Genomic DNA, 22,708 nt, shown 5'->3' with positions numbered 1-22,708 from the left:
ATTTGAGGGCGGACAAAAAGTTGGAAAGTGCTTGTATCGAAAGTGCTTAGAAACACACGTGTGGTAAAGTATGCACTTGCGCTTGAAATTTGTGTGAGGCATTTCAGATAAGTACTTTTCATTAAGGTTAGAGTTGCAAAATAACTTATTTATCTTAGACAAAGATCTAATTTTTAACCAACGGAAGAGAAGTAGTATTAGAGGAAAACAGATAAACATTTATAATTACGATTTGTTGTAAATCATAAGAAGATAAAATATTTAAAACAAAAAAAATCCTCTGCAACCGGCAAAAATATATTTAAATTCTCTGTTTTCGTCTTTTTTAATTACAGAGAATTTTCTATTTTATAATGAGGACTTTCGAAAATGTTTTTGAAACATAAATAACAGATCTCGTGCCTTGGTGACAAAATTAAAGCACCTAAAAGAAATGAAATGCTTTAATCGTCCAGATTATTGACGGTGTCGGTCTGCTTTAATATCAAATTATTATGGTTACTGTGGGGTTAAAAATTAAAATTAACACACAAGAAGGTCAAGTTTTTTGGGCTGATATGGGCGGGTCGGGTCTTATATCCAACATGCCCAGCCCAAAGAAGTGAAGATGTCAACGGCGTATCCTCTCTTCCACAACGACTTGTGGATACTGTTAGTCGTGTTGGCTGATTGAGCGGGGGTAAAAACGAACGACAGTGGAAGGGGGAGGCGGAGGAGAAGCGAGAGATGGCCGGTCCCGGAAAGTACTTGCTGGTGACTGGACCTCCGGTAAGTTATTCAACTTCCAGTAACTCTCAACTTTTGATTTCATATTTCTACTTGGTCAATGCTTTTCTCAAAAGTGCTTTTGGTTGCCGCTGCAGCAGCTGATTTCGGGTGCAGGGTGTCGGCAGGGCACTGTTGCTGAAATCAAGTTTCCACGAAAGTTCTTGTCCAGATTGAAAGATTTGGTTGGTAGAAATCACTTTTGGAAAGAGATTGCCACGAAAGTCCTGTCCACATTGAAAAGTAGTAGGTAGGAAAATGCTTGGTGGAAATTGCTTTTGAAAGGAAGTTGCCACGAAAGTTCATTTGTTCAACTTTACCAAATAAGGTAGGAAGAAAAATGAGGACTGATATAACAATTGAGAGTCCATTATCTCTACCATAGTGTATATTCCAATCCTTTGAGAGAGGCTCTCTTTTTAAGTTTATCTGGCTTTAGTTCTCCTATGGCAGGTCAACTTGTCTCTTCTTCTTCCTTTACCAGGAATCCTTCATGGAAATACGATGTCTTTTTGAGCTTTAGAGGAGAGGATACACGCACCAATTTTACCGATCATTTATACAAGGGTTTGGTCGATAAAGGAATCCACACCTTCATTGATCGCCAGCTTCCAAGAGGAGAAGAAATATCTCCGGCTCTTCTCAAAACAATTGAAGAGTCGAAAATTTCTCTCGTCATATTCTCTAAAAGCTATGCATCCTCAAGGTGGTGCTTGGACGAGCTCGTCAAGATCCTTCAATGTAGAGAATCAGAGAAACAAATAGTTATGCCAGTTTTTTACAAGGTGGATCCGTCCCATGTGCGAAATCAAAAGAGTAGTTTCGGTGACGCATTTACAGACCACAAGAGCAAATTCAAAGACAAGAAGGAGAAGGTCTTGATGTGGCGGAGAGCTCTTAGAGAAGTAGCAAATTTGTCAGGATATCCTTTCCGAAAGGGAGAGTACGTATATTTCTTCCCCTTACAGTGTTTTATTTATATAGTTTGTTCTCTATAATAATGTCGATTTTGTGTTTCATTTTCACTCTTTAGATTTCTAGCAAGCGACACATGCTGGACTTTAGTAATCACTAGTGCAATTTGAAACCCTTTTTCATTTGGATAGAAATATAGAAAAAAAAGGTTACTGATTAAATGTGTTATTTGTTTTGAACTGCTAGATCTGAAGCTACATTTATCGGCAACATTGTTGAGGATATCTTAGTCAAAGTACGTGGTGACACATGTTTGAATGTGGCCAAACACCCAGTTGGAATACAATCGTGCGTACAAGAGGTGAAAGAGCTTTTAGATGTTGGTGGAAATGATCGTTGTGCGGTTGGGATTTGGGGGATATCTGGAATAGGCAAGACAACAATTGCAAAAGCTGTTTATAATGCAATTGCTCATAAGTTTGAAGGTAGATGTTTCTTAGCAGATGTTAGAGAAACATCGACATCAAGTCAAGGCGTAATCCAACTACAGAACACTCTTCTTTTTAAAGTTCTATGCGGTACAGAGTTGAAAGTTGTCAATGTTCATGAAGGAATCAGCCTTATAAAGAAACTGTTGAGGGGAAGGAAGATTCTCTTAATTCTTGATGATGTGGATCGATTGGAGCAGTTAAACAACTTGGTTGAAGTTGATTGGTTCGCTGAGGGTAGCAGGGTGATCATAACCTCAAAAAATAGAGGATTGCTGGAATCTTACGGAGTTGAGTTGATATACGAGGTTCAAAAGCTGATGGATGACAAGGCTCTTGAGCTTTTAAGTTTGAACGCCTTCGGAATAAATGAACCTCCAGATGATTGTTTAATATTCGCACGTCGTGCAATAGCTTATGCTCAAGGACTTCCGTTAGCTCTTAATTTTATAGGTTCTCATCTGCGTAAGAAAAGTACAGATCGTTGGAAAGCTATATTGGATAGTTATGATTCTTACGTAGGAGAACCTTATACAGGTATTCAAAGAATACTTCGAAAAAGTTATGATGCATGGGATGGTGTCGTGCAACAAGTTTTCTTAGACATTGCATGCTTCTTTAAGGGTAGAGATAAAGACTATGTGTTACAAATACTAAGAAGTTCGAAACTCAATGTACCTCAAGACTGTATTGAAGTACTCGTTGAGAATGCCATCATAACTATTGAAGGTAACAGGATTTTGATGCATGACTTGCTAGAAAAAATGGGTAAGAGTATAGTTTACGAAGAATCTCCCACTGAACCAGGGAAGCGTAGCAGGTTGTGGTTTCATGAAGACGTGTACCATGTTCTAACTGAAAATCGAGTAAGTGCAATATATTATCTCACATTTAATTTGGCATGATATTGAAAAAAAGAAAAAGAAAAAGGATTTTAAAACAGCCTTTGCAAATTGTTTGTTATGTGACTTGTTTGCTAACATTATTTCTTTTTTCATCTTAGGGAACAAAGAAAGTTAAAGGCATTGTCGTGGAGCTGCCCGAACCAAATGTGATAACCTTGAATGCAGAAAGCTTCTCGCAGATGGTAAATCTTGAAATTTTTATAAACCGTAATGCATGCTTTTTTGGACACATTGATTATCTGCCCAATGATTTGAGGTGGATTGATTTGAGTGGACGATCCAATATTCATCGAGAGCATACGGTTGTGTTCAATTTGCCATCTAATTATAATCCAAGGCATCTTGTTATGTTTGATATATCATATAGTGGCATCAGACAACTAAAGGGATTTAAGGTACATACTTCAAATTATTTTGAATCATTTTTATTTAAACATATATTTTATTTCCCAAAAAAAAGATAGTCCAAGTGTTTCATAGTTTTCTTTTTAAAACCAGTGAATTTTTGTTTTGTCTTTGTTTTTGGTTTCACAGAATTCGGCAAAACTTACATCTATGAATTTAAGTGGTTGCGAATTCTTGGAAAAAATCCCCGACTTCTCTGGAATCCCAAACCTAAAGCACTTGGATTTAAGTGAATGTAAAAGTTTGGTTGAGGTTGATGATTCTGTTGGATTCCTTGATAAACTTGTCGAAATGGATCTTAGTGGGTGCTCTAGGCTTACGAGGTTTGTAACAAGACTTGGATTGAGATCCCTTAAAAAGCTCTCTCTTTGTGGTTGCACGAGGCTTGAGACTTTCCCGGTAATAGAGAACAAGATGAAATCCCTATGGCGTTTGGACATAAAAAGAAGTGGCATAAGAGAATTGCCTTCATCAATTGTTTATCTTACTGGGCTTGAAAGCTTGGAAGCACGTGGTTGTGAGAACCTTACAAATATGTATTTATACGGATGTCCAAATCTGACCACAGCTGATTTGGATATTTTAGATGACAAGTGTATCACAATAGCCCTTTCCAACCTATACTATCTTGATTTTAGAGGATGCAATCTTTCAGAAAGTAATTTTCTTGTGCCTCTTGATTGCTATTCCAGATTAAAATTTCTTGACCTGTCGAGAAACAATTTTGTTAGTCTTCCGGATTGCATTAGCCAATTTTCCATCTTGGAGGAACTTTCTTTGAGTGGTTGCAAGAGGCTTCGGGAAATTCCACAAGTCCTTCCACCAATACTAAGGTACTTATATCTCGATGATTGCACATCTTTGCAGAAAATGTCAAAATTGCCCCCGATGCTTATGCGTCTGGACTTGAGCAATTGCTTTGGACTAAGTGGCGATGAGGTTGCAAAGTTGGAAAACAATTTGTTATTGAATCAGGTTTTTCTTCCTTTCTTAATTTCTCTTGAAATTTAAATATATTTTGTTGATGCTTGAGAGAGAGGTCAGATCATGACTAATTGTAATTAGTTATCTACATTATTTACTATTGCAGGAATCTCTTCGGTGCTCTAAATTGGCAATTATTCTTCCAGGCAATGAAATTCCAAAGTGGTTCAGATATTTTTCCTTTGAAGAGCCAACAACATTTGAATTTTGTTTTGAAATTCCTCTAAATTTACAAGGGGATATGTTGTCAGGATTGGCTCTATCTTTTGTTCTCGAACCACCATTTGATCAACCTCATTATATTTCCATCAGCGGAATGCCAGAGGTTCGGTATTTCTGGTATGGCAGGGACATGAAGGCAGCTCATGTGTGGCTCATGTTAGTGGATTTAGACGAGCACAAGCAGCAGGGAGATTTTTGTCAAGTTATATTTTGTTTCCAGAAAGGCACATGCGTTAAAAGCTGCGGGGTGCACCCCTTACGAGACGAGTGGTTTTAATATAATTGATTAGAAACTTGGAATTTTTCCTATTAGACAACCAAGACGAACAGCTTCCCTTGTCTTTGGGACCAACGAGTAGTCTTGTGAAGAGGCCTCGTCCATATGGATCCTTAGATATCGTCGATGATGAATATGATCAGCAACAATAACGGCTTTCCTTATCTTCGAAGCCAGCGGATGATCATCCGAAGCGCAGGCAGATTGATCTCAATGTTCCTATTCGTATTGAGGAGGAGGAGCAAGGGCAACCGTCCATTTCAGATGATCCACAATTTCTGATATAGTAGGAGTTTGGGTACGCACATATATATAAATTAATGTGTGAGTTCGTTTGCACTTTTCTAATCTTTAAAACTAAGAGGCCGTTTAATGACCATTTCAGGTTCTAGTTTCCATTTTTTAAAACTAGTAACCGAGAACTCGTTTGGTAACTTCTCCTTGTTCTACTATCTTTTGCCCTTCTGTTTTCTTGATCTATATAAATATACATGTTAGTGTTTTAGAGTTTTCTGGGTTGATTTTAGTGAGGATTTTGTATGAAATTCAACAAGAAATTGAAGTGCTCAATGAACTGGGATTGTAGAGAATACTCAAGAACAAATATGGAGTTTGTTGCTCCTGGAAATCACGTTGGATTTGAATGCTAGATTCTCAGCATCAAAGCCGAACATTATAGCCGCTGCCTTCATAAGCAACGTGACGGTGATCACGTGGAAGGCACACGGTTTCACTTAAAACATAACAAACTAGACGCATACCAAGCTATACACCGTTAAGATGTTATAATCTTGACCGTTCATTGCAAAGTAAGAACACTAATAAAACTAAGAACAAATCCTTCAATTCTTCAAACTTGAACTTCACCAATTCTGGACTTTGATCCAGCAACCATGCGTACATATCAACACTTCCTTCTAAGCTTGTTACTGGTTTAACATCAAACATTTCTCTGAATGTACAAAACCTGTCCCTTGGCAATGCCTTTGTGAAAATGTCAGCTAATTGTTCCTCAGATTTGCAATAAATCAAATTGATTATATTTAACTGCAGTGCCTCTCTTATATAGTGATATCTGCTCGCAATGTTCTTTGATCTTTGATGGAACATTGGATTCCTTGTCATTGCAATTGCTGTGGTATTGTCACAACAAGGGGGAGTTGCTTCAGAATTTCCTCCAAGCGACACAATAGATAACAAATAAGTGATGTTATCAACTGTTCCTTGCCACAAAAGCAACAACATAAACACTGAGGATCAACAAAAAGACAAAGTTTGAGTCTATTCCGGCTTCTGGGTGACTTGTAGCTCAAATAGTTTCGAACTTTTACTCATGTTTTTGAAGTTTTTGTTCGAAAGTGTCTTTTTCACTAGAGAATCAGGTCTATTAAGTGCATTCGAATATGGATGTAAGAAGGCCGGTCCCGGAATGTGCATGCTGGTGTCTAGACCTCTGGTAAGCTATTCAACTTCCAGTCAATCTTAACTTTTGATTTCATATTTCTACTGAGTCAATGATTTTCTCAAAAATGCTTTTGGTTGATGCTGCTGCAGCTGATTTCAGGTGCAGGGTGTCGGCAAAAGCACTGTTGCTGATATCAAGTTTCCACAAAAGTTCCTGTCCATATTACAAGATAGTAGGTAGGAAAATGTTTGGTAGAAATCACTTTTGAAAGGAAATTGACACGAAAGTTCCTGTCCACGTTGAAAGGTAGTAGGTTGGAAAATGCTTGGTAGAAATTGCTTTTGGAAGGAAGTTGCCACGAAAGTTCCTTGTCCAACTTGACTTGATAAGGTAGGAAGAAAAGTATGAGGACTGATATATCAAGAGAGAGTCCGTTGTCCGTACTATACTGCATATTCCAATCCTTTGAGAGGCTCTTTTTTTAAGTTTATCTGGCTCTAGTTCTCCTATGGCAGGTCAACATGTCTCTTCTTCTTCCTTCACCAGTAATGCTTCATGGAAATACGATGTCTTTTTGAGCTTTAGAGGAGAGGATACACGCACCAATTTTACCAATCATTTATACAAGGGTTTGGTCGATAAAGGAATCCACACCTTCATCGATCGCCAACTTCCAAGAGGAGAAGAAATATCTCCGGCTCTTCTCAAAGCAATTGAAGAGTCAAGAATTTCTCTTGTCATATCCTCTAAACGCTATGCATCCTCAAGGTGGTGCTTGGACGAGCTCGTCAAGATCCTTCAATGTAGAGAATCAAAGAAACAAATAGTTTTGCCAGTTTTTTACAAGGTGGATCCGTCCCATGTACGAAATCAAAAGAGTAGTTTCGGTGACGCATTTACAGACCACGAGAGCAAATTCAAAGACAAGAAGGAGAAGATCTTGATGTGGAGGAGAGCTCTGAGAGAAGTAGCAAATTTGTCAGGATATCTTTTCCGAAAGGGAGAGTACGTATATTTCTTCCCCTTACAGTGTTTTATTTATATAGTTAATTCTCTATAATAATGTCGATTTTGTGTTTCATTTTGATTCTTTAGATTTCTAGCAAGCGACACATGCTGGACTTTAGTAATCACTAGTGCAATTTGAAACCCTTTTTCATTTGGATAGAACTACAGAAAAAAAATTCACTGATTAAACGTGTTATTTGTTTTGAACTGCTAGCTCTGAAGCTACATTTATCAGCAACGTTGTTGAGGATATCTTAGTCAAAGTACATGGTGACACATATTTGAATGTGGCCAAACACCCAGTTGGAATACAATCGTGCGTACAAGAGGTGAAAGAACTTTTAGGTGTTGGTGGAAATGATGGTTGCGTGGTTGGGATTTGGGGGATATCTGGAATAGGCAAGACAACAATTGCAAAAGCTGTTTATAATGTGAGTGCTCATAAGTTTGAAGGTAGATGTTTCTTGGCAGATGTTAGAGAAACATTGACATCACGTCAAGGTGTAATCCAACTACAAAACACTCTTCTTTCTAAAGTTCTATGCGGTACAGGGTTGAAAGTTGTCGATGTTCATGAAGGAATCAGCCTTATAAAGAAACTGTTGAGGGGAAGGAAGATTCTCTTAATTCTTGATGATGTGGATCGATTGGAGCAGTTAGACAACTTGGTTGAGGTTGATTGGTTCGGTGAGGGTAACAGAGTGATCATAACCTCAAAAAATAGAGGATTGCTGGAATCTTATGGAGTTGAGTTGATATACGAGGTCCAAAAGCTAATGGATGACAAGGCTCTTGAGCTTTTAAGTTTAAACGCCTTCGGAATGAATGAACCTCCAGATGATTATTTAATACTTGCACGTCGTGCAATAGCTTATGCTCAAGGCCTTCCGTTAGCTCTTAATTTTATAGGTTCTCATCTACGTAAGAAAAGTATAGATCGCTGGAAGGTTATATTGGATAGTTACGATTCTTACGTAGGAGAACCTTATACAGATATTCAAAGAATTCTATGAAAAAGTTATGATGCCTGAGATTGTCGTGCAACAAGTTTTCCTAGACATTGCATGTTTCTTTAAGGGTGAACATAAAGACTATGTATTACAAATATTAAAAAGTTTAAAGCTCAATGTACCTCAAGATTGTATTGAAGTACTCGTTGAGAATGCCATTATAACTATTGAAGATGATATGATTTTGATGCATGACTTGCTAGAAAAAATGGGTAAGCGTATAGTTTACGAAGGATCTCCCATTGAACCAGGAAAGCGTAGCAGGTTGTGGTTTCATGAAGACGTGTACCATGTTCTAACTGAAAATCAGGTAAATACTATTTTCTTACATTTAATTTGGCATGATGTTGAAAAAAAAAAAAAAAAAAAAGGACTGTAAAACAGCCTTTGTGAATTCTTTGTTATATGACTTGTTTTCTAACATTATTTCTTTTTTCATCTTAGTGAACAAAGAAAATTAAAGGCATTGTGGTGGAGTTGCCCGAACCAGATGTGATAACCTTGAATGCAGAAAGCTTGATAACCTTGAATGCAGAAAGCTTCTTGCAGATGGTAAATCTTGAAATTTTTATAAACCGTAATGCACGCTTTTTTGGACGCGTTGATTATCTGCCCAACGACTTGAAGTGAATTGAATTGGATGGACAATCCAATTTTCAGCGAATGCACAGAGTTGTGTTCAATTTACTGTCCAATTATCATCCAAGACATCTCGCTACGTTTGATGTGCCATATAGTGGCATCAGACCATTGAAGGAATTTAAGGTACATACTTTAAATTATTTAAACCATTATTCATTTAAACATATATTTTATTTCCCAAAAAAAAAAAAGACTGAAGTGTTTCATTATATCTTTCTAAAGCATGTGAACTTTTGTTTTGATTTTGGTTTCACAAAATTTGGCAAAGCTTACATTTATGAATTTAAGTGGTTGCAATTTCTTGGAAAAAATCTCGACTTATCTGGAAGCCCAAATCTAGAGCACTTGGTTCTAAGAGATTATGAAAGTTTGGTTGAGATTGATGATTCTGTTGGATTTCTTGATAAGCTTGTTGAATTGAATCTTGATGGGTGCTCTAAGCTTACGAGGTTTGTAACAAGACTTGGATCAAGATCCCTTCATACGCTTTCTCTTTGCCGTTGCGCAAGGCTCGAGAGTTTCCCAGAAATAGAGGAGTACAAGATGGAATCCCTATATTATTTGTATATACAACAAAGTGGCATAAGAGAATTGTAAGACATATATAAACATATGTATGTCCTAATACCACAAATCATAAGTTAACCAATTGAATTATCAGAAGCTAAGAACAAGATATATATCTAGACCAAACATGCTCATGAGAAACACTGAAAATTTGCATAACAACTGACCTACAGAACCCGAGATTGAAGATGACGCCATTGCAGCTCTTCGAATAGGTTTAACCTTCTCCTCTTTAACAAAGCACAAGTACTCACCGAAGAATAGGTATTCGGAACAAATATAAAAATGAGCAGATCTTTGCAAGAGGAGTGGTTAAACATATATATAGCAGTGTTCCAAGTATTCTCCTATTAGAATTCGTATGGAACTCAAACAGCTAAACCATATCACAATATGAATTAACTAGACCCCTGATACTAAGTCAAATCCCATATAGAATTGGTATACCACACTCTCTCATAATTCTATAACAAATAGGATTTACCAAAAGCTTATCAACAGGACTTTTCCAAACAAAGATTTATACAATCCGGTTCTAAATGTTTGTCTCATACTCATACTCTTACATTCTCCCACTTGAGTATGAAATATGGCTAACAACCTTTATAAATTATGGAAGTGATCACTGAGTCCAAGTTAACCAAAAGCTCATTATCACATACAACCTTACCTAAGCATTTTAAAGCATGGAACTGCCGAGTTTCTTTGTCCATTACAAAATTAACCCAGCAATCATTACACACCCAATCTGCAATTTGTAAACATGTGAACTAAACTTTACAGTAATGTTAAAACACATTTCTCCCACTCATATAAGCCAATCTTGACACAATAAGGCCATGATCACAGTCGATAACTAAAATTTGTCAATGCTAACATTATGATCAATAGTCTCGAAAGTATGCTTCAACAAAATCACAAAATGATTTTCTAGCAAACCAAACTATCTCATATATAAAATTTGTTTTCTAGTACAAGTTAATCCCATATGGAAAAACTGAAAACCCTTTATTGAAAATAACTAACAATAATAGCTAACAATAAACTACCCGAGAAGATTAAACTCAACCAAAATAAAACTAACTCAGCTTGTAGAACTGCAACTTCAATATCAATGCACATCGATGAAACATCAAACAACAACCTTCTTGATTCATTCCCACTTGTCAAAAGACTCTAACACTCCCATTCGAACAACATGTCCTTTAAAAACATTATTAGGGAGTGCTTTAGTCAGAGGATCTGCAATCATCAAGTTGGTTGACAAAAACTGAAATTTCGATTTCCCCCTTCTTTACCATTTCTCTAACTTTAAGAAACTTCACATGCATCAATCTTGAAGCTGAAGTTCTTTTGTTATTCTTTGAGAAAAACACTGCTGCAGAATTGTCACAGAACATTTTAAAGGCCTCTTCACAGAATCAACAATCTTCATATCAGCAACAAAATTTCTAAGCCAAACTACTTGTTTCATTCCCTCAAAACATGCTATGAACTCAGCTTCCATTGTAGAAGTTGATACAATTGTCTGTTTGGCACTTTTCCATGAAACAGCACCCCCTTTCATCATGAAAATATAACCTCCAGTTGACTTCCGTTCATCCAAATCTCCAGCAAGATCTGAATCAATATAGCCAATGATCTCCAAATAATCATGTCTACCATACATCAGCATGAATTTTTTTTTGTTCTCTGCAAATATCTCATAACTTTCTTTGCAACTATCCAATGAGATTCACCTGGATTTGATTGAAATCTTCCCAACAAACCAACTATGAACGCCAAGTTAGCCCTAGTACATATGTTTGCATACATAAGACTTCCAACCAATGAAGCATAAGGCCTCATCTTCATCAATTCAATCTCATGCTCAGATTTAGGACATTGATCTCAAGAGAACTTATCACCTTTGTTTACTGGGACATCAGCCTTATTACAGCTTTCCATATTAAACCTGCTAAGGACCCTTTCAATGTAACCCTTCTGAGACAAGCCAAGCAATTTCTTCTGTCTATCCCTCACTATTTTGATTCCAAGCACATAATGAGCTTCTCCCAAATCTTTCATCTCAAAATTTGTGCTCAGAATTTTCTTGGTTTCCACAACTAACTGCAAATCTGAGCTTGCAAGCAAAATGTCATCAACATATAGATTTAAGAAGATAAAGTTTGATCCTTTAAACTTAAGATAGATGCCGTCATCCATCTTATTTTCAGTAAAGCCATGAGATGTGATTACTTGATCAAACTTAAGAAACCATTGTCTTGAAGCCTGCTTAAGTCCATAGATTGACTTATTAAGCTTGCAGACCATCTTTTCTTTCCCCCTTTCAACAAATCCAAGAGGTTGAATCATGTGAATATCTTCTTGCAAGTCTCCATTTAAGAAAGCAGTTTTTTACGTCCATCTGGTGTAATTCCAGATCAAAATGTGATGTCAAAGCCATAATAACCCTCATCGAGTCTTTGGGAGAAACTGGTGAGAATGTGTCATTATAATCTACACTCTTTCTTTGATTGAACCCCCTTTGTTACTAGACGTGCCTTATATCTTTCAACTCTGCTAGTAGCATCTCTTTTTGTCTTGTATACCCATTTATACCCAATAGGCTTGATATTAATTGAGAAATTCACCAGTGTCCACACATTATTCTTGGTCATTGATTCTGACTCCTCTTCCATAGCTTTCTGCCATAGGGTGACTTGAGAACTTTGAACAGCTTGTTGATAAGTCATAGGATCATCAATATCCCCAATATCAAACTCAGATTCTTGGAGATAGACAAAATCTGCAGAAATGGTCGGTTTTTTAATTCTGGTAGATTTCCTTAACGGCTGTTGATCAATTGATCTATGCTTTGAACATTTGATGGGTCTAACAATGTTGGAGAAATGTTTATAGATTGATCCAAAACTTGATCTTCAGTAGCAACTTCAACAGTTTCAGTTCCATGCATTTCTTCATCTAAATAAGTGATTGATGCAGGAGTTCTTGATAACACAGAAACATGATTATAATCCATAGAAGATGAACTATTATTCTGTTGTTCCAATTCTTCAAACTTGAAATTGTCTAGGACAAAATTTGATACATCTTCATCTTCTAGAAAAATTGCATTGTGAGTCTCTTGTATGCTAGTATGTGATTGAGGGCAATAAAATTTAAACCCGTTTGATTTCTCAGGGTATCCAATAAAATAACATGAACTGGTTCTTGGATCGAGTTTTCTTTCATGAGGGTTATAGAACCTTGCTTCTGCTTTACACCCCCACACATGAAAGTGATTAAAGGTTGGTGCTCTACTAGTCCACAATTCAAATGGTGTCTTTGATACTGACTTTGTAGGTACCCTATTTAAGATGTAATTGGCAGTCTTCAAAGCTTCTCCCTAGAGAAAACCAGTAAGCTTAGATCTTGAAATTAAACTTCTGACCATGCCCATCAATGTCCTGTTTCTTCTCTCTGCAACCCCATTCTGTTGAGGTGTTCCTGGAGTGGTATAATGAACCACAATCCCTTGTTGCTCAAGATAGTAAGCAAAAGGGCCCTTCTGTTGCCCAGCTTCTGTATGCCTACCAAAATATTCCCTTCCCCTTAACAATTTTAATTACTAAGTTCAACTGTTTTTCCACTTCACTTTTAAAGATTTTGAAACATTCAAGGACTGCAGACTTTTCTTTTATACGGAAGATGTAACTGTGTCTGGAAAAGTCATCAATAAAGCTCACAAAATATGAATTCCCACAAATAGTTTTAACTGAAAAAGGTCCAGAAACATCTGTATGTATGAGTTCAAGTAAAGCTTGGCTCCTCTTAGCATCTAACTTTCTTACATTGGTTGTTTTACCCTTCATGCAATCAATACAATCAGATGTATTTATGAAATCAATGACTGGTATAAAATTTAACTTTGACAGCTGCAAAACTCTTTCTTTTGAAATATGTCCTAACCTTTTATGCCACAACATGTAAGTGTCATCAATATGCATTCTTTTGGTCGTAGTGTTCAAAACATGCTGATTATTATTAACTATTGAACACTACAACTTCCACAAATTGGCATACAATAAAGCTTTTCAATCAATGACCCTCTTTTGAAAAATTTTGTGCATTCAACATCCCCAATGAAAACGATGCCTTGCTGGACTAATTTTGATGCAGAAAGTAAGCTTCTCCTCATTAAAGGAGCATAGAGGACATTTTCTAATTGTAACACAAAACCAGTCTCAAACTTGAGTTTAACAATGCCAACAGCTTCAACTAAAACTTTGGTTCCTTCACCAACAAAGACATTATAAGAATTTGATTGTTTTTGTTGTTTAAAACCTTGTAACGAGTTAGTTATGTGAATAGACGCACCAGTATCAAACCACCAAGAGTTTGCAGGAATTTCAATGAGATTTGACTCTTCACAGACATAAATATCAGTTCTACCTTTTGCCCTAAGCCAATCCTTGAATATTTCACAATCTTTTCTATAGTGACCTTTTGTTTTACAATGATGGCATCTGATTTTCTCAATATTCTTAGCTTTCTTTTTAAAATTGTTAGATTTAGAGGAATTGGATATTTTAGCAGATAAAGCAAATTTATCAGAGTAATTGGATTTAGAAGTTTTACCAGCATTCGAACTTCCTTAATTGGCATTGAACTCCTTCCCTTTGGATGTTTGTACAAAGTTGACAATCTCCACTTCCTTTCCTTTGTCATGCTTCTGTCTATTTTCTTCTTGCACACATTGTGCAATCAATTCATCCATTGTCCAGGTTTTGTCTTGAGTGTTATAAGAAACCTTTAGTTGACTGAACTTCAAAGGCAAGGCTTGCAGAATCATGAAAACAGGTTGCTTTTCACATATATTCATGTCTAATGAATTCAACTTCTCAGCTGCATCAATCATCTTCATGATATGGTCTTTAATTGAGCCGCCTCCCTCAAACTTGTAGGTTGTGAGAAGTGTCATATACTGAGTGATTTTAGCCTTCTGAGACTCTTTAAACTTGTTCTCAATAGCAATGAGATAGTCTTTTGCCAGATAACATTTCTTTATTCATCCTCGCACAGTATCTGTCATACCACTTTCCAATATGGACAATGCAACCTTATTTGCTCTTGTCCATCTTTCAAATTCCACTTTTTCATATTTAGTACTCTTATCATTAAGAGCTGCAGGTTATGGCATGTCAAGTGCTATGTCATACTCATTTAGTGTCAAGAGCAATTCAATTTCTCTTCTCCACTTTCTATAATTGCTTCCACCAATGAGTATAGGCACATCATCCAAATTTATAGTTTTGAGTGAAGCTGCAGAATGACAACAATGAAATCAACTCTTTGAATCCAATAAGACTCCTGATTTCCATCAATTCTTTCACCTTAATCCAAATATGAATCAATTTAATCATATATATATTCTTAATCTCCCAAGAGAAAACACACATAGAATAAACAATTCACAAGGAATTTCAATACAGATTCATGTTCAAGAGAGTGAATTTCAAATATCACTCTGCAGAAGTATATAGCAATTTCAATGTTGGTAAAACAATTGCAGTTATTAATTTCTATAGCAACGGAAGCAATTTAAACATACTGCAATATATACTTACGGAATTACTAACAAGAAGATGAGAAATTATTTCATCTATATTCAAACACATTCAATTGATCAGTAAGAACGTAGACGAGAAGGATATCAATCATTCACACCTTCCAAGATTCATATATGAATGTATGAATGAACAAAATCAAGTTGGCAAAGATGAAGAAAGAAAGGAAACAATACTCCTTTGTCATCGCAATCCTTTGAAAGAAAGAAAATCCGAAAACCCAGAAGGGATAACGCAGAAAAGAAGAATCCGAAAACCCAGGAAACAATACAGTGGAATACGTTGTCGTTTAAGTGTGTGTGTTTCTATAACGACGACGTATTGAAGGATCTTGACGAGCTCGTATTTCTATAACAAATACGAGCTCGTTAGAAAGGGATTTACCAAAAGCTTATCAACAGGACTTTTCCAAACAAAGATTTATACAATCCGGCTCTAAATGTAGTCTCCTCTTAATCCTTTTTTTTTGGGGGGTTGGTCAAACTCTTCTGCTGCAATAGTTGATTGAAATTTAATGGTCAGGTTTGAAAATATCCAACGGTAGTTTAATTAAATTAACCAATAAATTTAAAGTATAATTTTTTTTAATACATATGATATTATCTATACTAAGGAGAGGGGGAGTGGACTAAGTCTCACAGGAGGCTAGTCATAAAAATATGGTTCGAATTCGCCTTTGATGAGAATTGAACCTAAAACCTCTCACTTACAAGTTTATATTAAAAATAATAAATTGTTGAGGGGGCTATGTTTAGCCGCTTCAGTTAGAGATGATATATGAGTATAGTCTAATATTGTTTATTTAAAAATTATTTCTTGCATGGCTATAATTATGAATGAGACTATTTTTAGCCTTTTCTGTTGGAGATAACTTTAAAATAACATTTAGCTATACAGACAGTTTAGAAATACTCCTTTGTCATCGCAATCCTTTGAAAGAAAGAAAATCCGAAAACCCAGAAGGGATAACGCAGAAAAGAAGAATCCGAAAACCCAGGAAACAATACAGTGGAATACGTTGTCGTTTAAGTGTGTGTGTTTCTATAACGACGACGTATTGAAGGATCTTGACGAGCTCGTATTTCTATAACAAATACGAGCTCGTTAGAAAGGGATTTACCAAAAGCTTATCAACAGGACTTTTCCAAACAAAGATTTATACAATCCGGCTCTAAATGTAGTCTCCTCTTAATCCTTTTTTTTGGGGGGGTTGGTCAAACTCTTCTGCTGCAATAGTTGATTGAAATTTAATGGTCAGGTTTGAAAATATCCAACGGTAGTTTAATTAAATTAACCAATAAATTTAAAGTATAATTTTTTTTAATACATATGATATTATCTATACTAAGGAGAGGGGGAGTGGACTAAGTCTCACAGGAGGCTAGTCATAAAAATATGGTTCGAATTCGCCTTTGATGAGAATTGAACCTAAAACCTCTCACTTACAAGTTTATATTAAAAATAATAAATTGTTGAGGGGGCTATGTTTAGCCGCTTCAGTTAGAGATGATATATGAGTATAGTCTAATATTGTTTATTTAAAAATTATTTCTTGCATGGCTATAATTATGAATGAGACTATTTTTAGCCTTTTCTGTTGGAGATAACTTTAAAATAATATTTAGCTATACAGACAGTTTAGAAATACTCCTTTGTCATCGCAATCCTTTGAAAGAAAGAAAATCCGAAAACCCAGAAGGGATAACGCAGAAAAGAAGAATCCGAAAACCCAGGAAACAATACAGTGGAATACGTTGTCGTTTAAGTGTGTGTGTTTCTATAACGACGACGTATTGAAGGATCTTGACGAGCTCGTATTTCTATAACAAATACGAGCTCGTTAGAAAGGGATTTACCAAAAGCTTATCAACAGGACTTTTCCAAACAAAGATTTATACAATCCGGCTCTAAATGTAGTCTCCTCTTAATCCTTTTTTTTGGGGGGGTTGGTCAAACTCTTCTGCTGCAATAGTTGATTGAAATTTAATGGTCAGGTTTGAAAATATCCAACGGTAGTTTAATTAAATTAACCAATAAATTTAAAGTATAATTTTTTTTAATACATATGATATTATCTATACTAAGGAGAGGGGGAGTGGACTAAGTCTCACAGGAGGCTAGTCATAAAAATATGGTTCGAATTCGCCTTTGATTAGAATTGAACCTAAAACCTCTCACTTACAAGTTTATATTAAAAATAATAAATTGTTGAGGGGGCTATGTTTAGCCGCTTCAGTTAGAGATGATATATGAGTATAGTCTAATATTGTTTATTTAAAAATTATTTCTTGCATGGCTATAATTATGAATGAAACTATTTTTAGCCTTTTCTGTTGGAGATAACTTTAAAATAACATTTAGCTATACAGACAGTTTAGAAATACTCCAAATTAATATTGTAGAAAGCTTTTATTTTAGTCTTTAAAAGAAATCAATTTTCGACTAAAATCTTGTGTAAGATTTAAAATAATTTCAGTCCCTTAACTCAACGTACATGTTAATTTCACTTCATAATATATTTTGTTAAAGAAATTTATATATATTTTTTGTATAATATATTGTGATTGTTGATAAAATGTGCTTCTATTGAAAGTGCTTATGCTAAAATGCTTGGGAACATGAGTACTTACGCAAGCATTCTCAAACGACGATCGAGTAACACTTGCGCTTGAGATTTAATTGTGAGGTTTTTCCGCTTAAATATTTTCTTAACCAACAGAAGAGAAACTATTAGAGGAAAATCATTAATCTTTTTAATTATGACTTTGTGCAAATAATAAGATGAAGAAAATATTTAACCAAAAAAATCAGTATAGCCTATGAAGTGTTTGGTTCCATTTGTGGCCGACTCTAAAGGTGATGTAGCGAAATAGTGGCATAATTTTAAAGTGCTGCATGCTTCAAGAAGATTTTTAATGAAATGTGGTTCTATCGAAAGTGCTTAGGAACACGCGTTTACACAAGCAACTTCGAATGGGGTTTGAGTGAACACTTGCGCTTGAAATTTGGTTGTGGAGAATTTGAGCTAACAACTTTTTTTAATGTTAAACGCATAAAGGGTTATTGACACACCCCGACTAAAATCAGGGCATGCTGGCCGTCACGATCTCGACGTCCAAATCCTTCCAACGAACCACCCCGAGCTTCCTAAGGACCTCACTAAGCTTCCTACAAGCTTCAAATTCCTTGAAAAAACAACATTTCACGTGCTCATGAACAGTGACCAAAATCGAGGTTGTTCATTGGAAGGATTTGGATATCAGGATCGTGACGGCCAGCATGCCCTGATTTTGGTCGGGGTGTGTCAGTTTGGTATCAGAGCCTAACCCTGGCCGTGGTGTGCTGACGAGGACATCGGGCCCCTAAGGGGGGTGGATTGTGACATCCCACATCGCCCAGGAGAGTGATCCTTATATGTATATTTCCATCCCTACCTAGCACGAGGCCTTTTGGGAGCTCACTGGCTTCGGGTCCCATGGGAACTCTGAAGTTAAGCGAGTAGTGCGCGAGAGCATTCCCAGGATGGGTGACCCATCGGGAAGTTTTCGTGTGAGTTCCCAGAAACAAAACCGTGAGGGTGTGTTGGGGGCCTAAAGCGGACAATATCATGCTACGGTGGAGTCGGGTTAGGGAAGTCGTCCCGCCCGGGCCGAGATGTGACAGTTACAAAATAACTAATTTTTTCTTAGAGACACACACAAAGAACCTTGTATAATAGAGGGCAAGGCCGGCCTTAAGGATAGCTGAATAGGCGCTGCCTAGGGCTATCAATTTTTTTAAGTGTATATATAATTTCACAATTAATAAAACATCAAAAATAAAATTATAGGCAATAATATAATTTTTTCAATTTTTTTTCTTCACATTTTCTTCTTTTCTATCACTCATATGTAACTATAGTATTTCTCTATCCGTTAAATGCAGTCCTTATAATCCAACCATTCATTCGTTTACTAAACGTAACAAGTAACTTTGCAACAATAAAAAGAGATTGGAATTTGGTGTACTATGACACACCCTGATCTAGATTTTAGTAGGCACCGAAATTGAGGCATGTTGGCCATCTCCCGAATGGGTGACGAAGGCATGGCTGGAGCATTCTCATCATCTGATTCATGCTTTCTCTCCTCATTTTCTTTCTCATCCCCCAGTTACTCTGAACTGAGTTGACCACTTTAATTTCTCAATTCTCAATTTCCTCATTATCTTCTTCTTCTTCTTCTTTGTGGGCTTCTTCTGATTTGTGCGTAGTTTTGGGCATTTGTGGGCTTCTTCTTATTTGTAGGTAGTTTTCTTCTTCTTCTTCTTCTTCTTTGTGGGCTTCTTCTGATTTGTGCGTAGTTTTGGGCATTTGTGGGCTTCTTCTTATTTGTTCTTCTTCTTCTTCTTCTTAGTTTTGGGCATTTATGGGCTTCTTCTTATTTGTAGGTAGTCTTCTTCTTCTTCTTCTTCTTTGTGGGCTTCTTCTGATTTGTGCGTAGTTTTGGGCATTTGTGGGCTTCTTCTTATTTGTTGTTGTTCTTCTTCTTCTTAGTTTTGGGCATTTGTGGGCTTCTTCTTATTTGTAGGTTCTTCTTCTTCTTCTTCTTCTTCTTTGTGGGCTTCTTCTGATTTGTGCGTAGTTTTGGGCATTTGTGGGCTTCTTCTTATTTGTAGGTAGTTTTGGGAATTTGCGTGGCATCTTCTTCTTCTTCTTATTTGTGGGCTTCTTCTCATTTGTGGGTAGTTTTGGGAATTGGCGTGGGAGCCGCCATTGTTCTCGTCCTTTTTCTCAACTTGCTTTGATTCCATGAAAAATGTTGAAGTTCCACCATAAAACTAATTGGCAATATGAGGAGTATCCCAGCTTACTTATAAGCCCTTGCAAAGTTTCTCATTTGTTTCTCATTTTTCCAACGTGTTTTTATTTTACCTTCACATTCTCACACGCCTTCTCATGTGTGGCAAATTTTTAACCAAACATGTGGACAATACAAATTGGGTGACATGGAACACGTGTGGACAACACGAATTCTCTCCGATAAACCGGCTCTACCACTCGTCGATCACGTACATAAGCCAGTCTTTCTCTCCTCTTTAAATTCTTAGTTTCAATTTCCTAAATTTTCCAAGAAACTAAGCAGAGAATTAGGGTTTATAGAGAGAATTCATGGTGTATCATGACATACATTTTGCCGACAACTCACAACGCTTGTCATGTCGTGGCCAACAACGATATTTTCGCATGCCACGATGTGAGTTTACTGTGTCAAGACAAGCCATGTCAAGCGTGCAAAAGATCGGCAAAATGCATGCCATGACATGTCATCGCATGTGAACAACGATGTTTTGGCGTGCCGCGATACAAGGGTAGGGGTCAAGACAAGTAATGACATCCATCTTTTATTTGCACGTGTTCTAACACGTTCAATATCTAAGCTGAATATTTACACAGCTTCTTCGGTAAGAACACGTGCATTATCTGAGTTGAATATTTAGGAAGGTTATTACCAGTAAGAACGCTTCATATATTTCCTAGATTTTTTTTTAAATTATATCGAACGGTTTCAAATAATGAAATCATAGTTGCAACAACATCAACAACAAAAAAATAAAAAAAATAAAATATAAAAAATAAAACTTCATTGGACACTTTTGTTGAGCACTTGGTGGGCACTTGTCAATTCCTGCCAACATTTGTCAGAAGCTTACGCCAACGTATGTCGAGAATTACTATGATCAATAGAGGCTTATGTTAGTGTAAAATTGGCAATTCCTCCTAAAACGCCTAAGTTTGTAGTGTCTTAGACTAGTGTACATATGTTTCGATTGTAATTATTTTAGAGTAAGTTTATGTGCCAAACCTAAGCACAACATTGCAAAATAATTATTAAAATGCAGTAGATAAACATAGCCAAAAACCAAGTTTTGATCATTCATTCATCGAACAACGAAAATTATATCAGAGGAAAGCATAGTGAAGAAACTTGCCTCAGTGTGGTTCTTGGTATTTACATTTAGAAGTATGCCTTGGTTCTCCATAAACTGAACACAAACATCACCATTTATATCAGACTATCAAATCATCATACGAAAGAACCGTCTGCTATACTTTTCAAGACGAACAATCGCTAAATTTCATTACATTAACATGGAAACTAAAACAAAACTGTTGGAAATCGAAGAAAGTAACACGTAATACTGGTACAAAACCTGTAAAACTTGCTTGGAACTGCATTGACAGACTCAAGTAGAGCTTGGGTGTTATCTTTGCCAAATAATTTGATTCTGCCACCCCTGTAAGTGTGAAGAAATGATCATATATGTTCAAGTGAACGAAAATGAAGACAAAAGAACGAACATCCTACACAGACAATTTCTGAAAGGCAATAATAAGGCTAACTTTGATAGAAGAAATGGACTTACTTGGTTGAAAATTAATTGCAAGTAATTTTTGGATGGAGTCAAAAGCCAACAAGTTGCAGCATGATGGTAGTCCATGATGGAATAATACACATTCATTATCTGAGCTGAATGTTTACGAAGGTTATTACTAGTAAGAACGCTTCATATATTTTCTAGATTTTTTTTATTAAATTATTCCGAAATAGTAGGCACAGTGTTAGAAAAATGCACGGCGTGTAATGACTCATCTGGACACGCTAACCCTCGCATTGTGACACACCATAACAAGCCTCGCGAATTATCGACATAATGCACGGCATTGCATTACATGCATTCTGCCGACAATTCACAACACTTGTCACGTTGTGGCTAACAGTGATGTTCGGGTGTGCCACGATGAGAGGGTTACCATGTCAAGACAAGTCATGACATGCATTTTAATAACACTTTGACATGCTAACCCTCGCATCGTGGCACGCCAAAACATTGATGTTGGCAAACATTACCCAGAAAGGAAAAAACAAAACTGCACGGCGGTTCACCTTCCTCCGTTTTACCTTAACGTTTGTTGGAAATATGCCCTGAAAGTCAATCTTTGGAAGAAACCTTTCAGGACAATGAATTGATGTATATATGACTCTTATACATCGGAAGGCAAAGATACTAATTAGGACTATCTCAATGAACAAAATATGTCCTAAATAGTGAATCCATGGACAATGGATCGATGGAAGAAGTAACCTAATGATGTTAGATTACAGAGACCTTCTTCTCATAACCATCATGTCCAAAAAGGTTCCTGGTCATAGGATTGTCGGAGGGATACTGACAATCCATAGACCGGTACATACTATGTCCGCTTCAATTGGAAGGATGGAAAGTCTCATCCCATTCGTGTAGCGACACTAAGACAAGTATGTAGGTGCTCATTAAGGGAATGAGTTCACTGAACACAATCGAACGAGAGTACTTGCATGGAGGTCTACTCACATGTCAAGCAAGTAACTCTAATGGTTGGAATAATGTAAGTAATCATTTGACCTGAGGCATCGTCGTTGTCTTGTGGTTAAGTACTTAATCTTTGATTATGTTAAAGTCATTCCGTTCGCGAGTGTCTAAGGC

At 36.5% G+C, this 22,708-nt stretch overlaps 2 protein-coding genes across 2 annotated transcripts; both read left to right on the top strand.

Moving 5' to 3' along the window:
- The first annotated feature begins 655 nt into the window (after window positions 1-655).
- LOC137748410 (TMV resistance protein N-like) lies at window positions 656-5,472 on the top strand. The gene is made up of 6 exons (XM_068488554.1): window positions 656-768; window positions 864-1,708; window positions 1,927-3,034; window positions 3,172-3,468; window positions 3,608-4,453; window positions 4,569-5,472. Exons 2-6 carry the CDS (start codon window positions 1,212-1,214, stop codon window positions 4,959-4,961), a joined length of 3,141 nt encoding a protein of 1,046 aa, XP_068344655.1. The 5' UTR covers window positions 656-768; window positions 864-1,211; the 3' UTR covers window positions 4,962-5,472.
- A 142-nt stretch (window positions 5,473-5,614) lies between these two features.
- LOC137747753 (disease resistance protein RPV1-like) lies at window positions 5,615-8,387 on the top strand. The gene is made up of 2 exons (XM_068487904.1): window positions 5,615-7,371; window positions 7,589-8,387. The coding sequence occupies exons 1-2, from the start codon at window positions 6,875-6,877 to the stop codon at window positions 8,385-8,387; spliced, it is 1,296 nt and encodes a 431-aa protein (XP_068344005.1). The 5' UTR covers window positions 5,615-6,874.
- The last annotated feature ends 14,321 nt before the right edge of the window (window positions 8,388-22,708 follow it).

The sequence above is a fragment of the Pyrus communis genome, chromosome 10 (assembly GCF_963583255.1).
Source record: "Pyrus communis chromosome 10, drPyrComm1.1, whole genome shotgun sequence".
Classification (NCBI taxonomy): domain Eukaryota; kingdom Viridiplantae; phylum Streptophyta; class Magnoliopsida; order Rosales; family Rosaceae; genus Pyrus; species Pyrus communis.
This window is presented reverse-complemented; position numbering and strand designations above follow the sequence as displayed.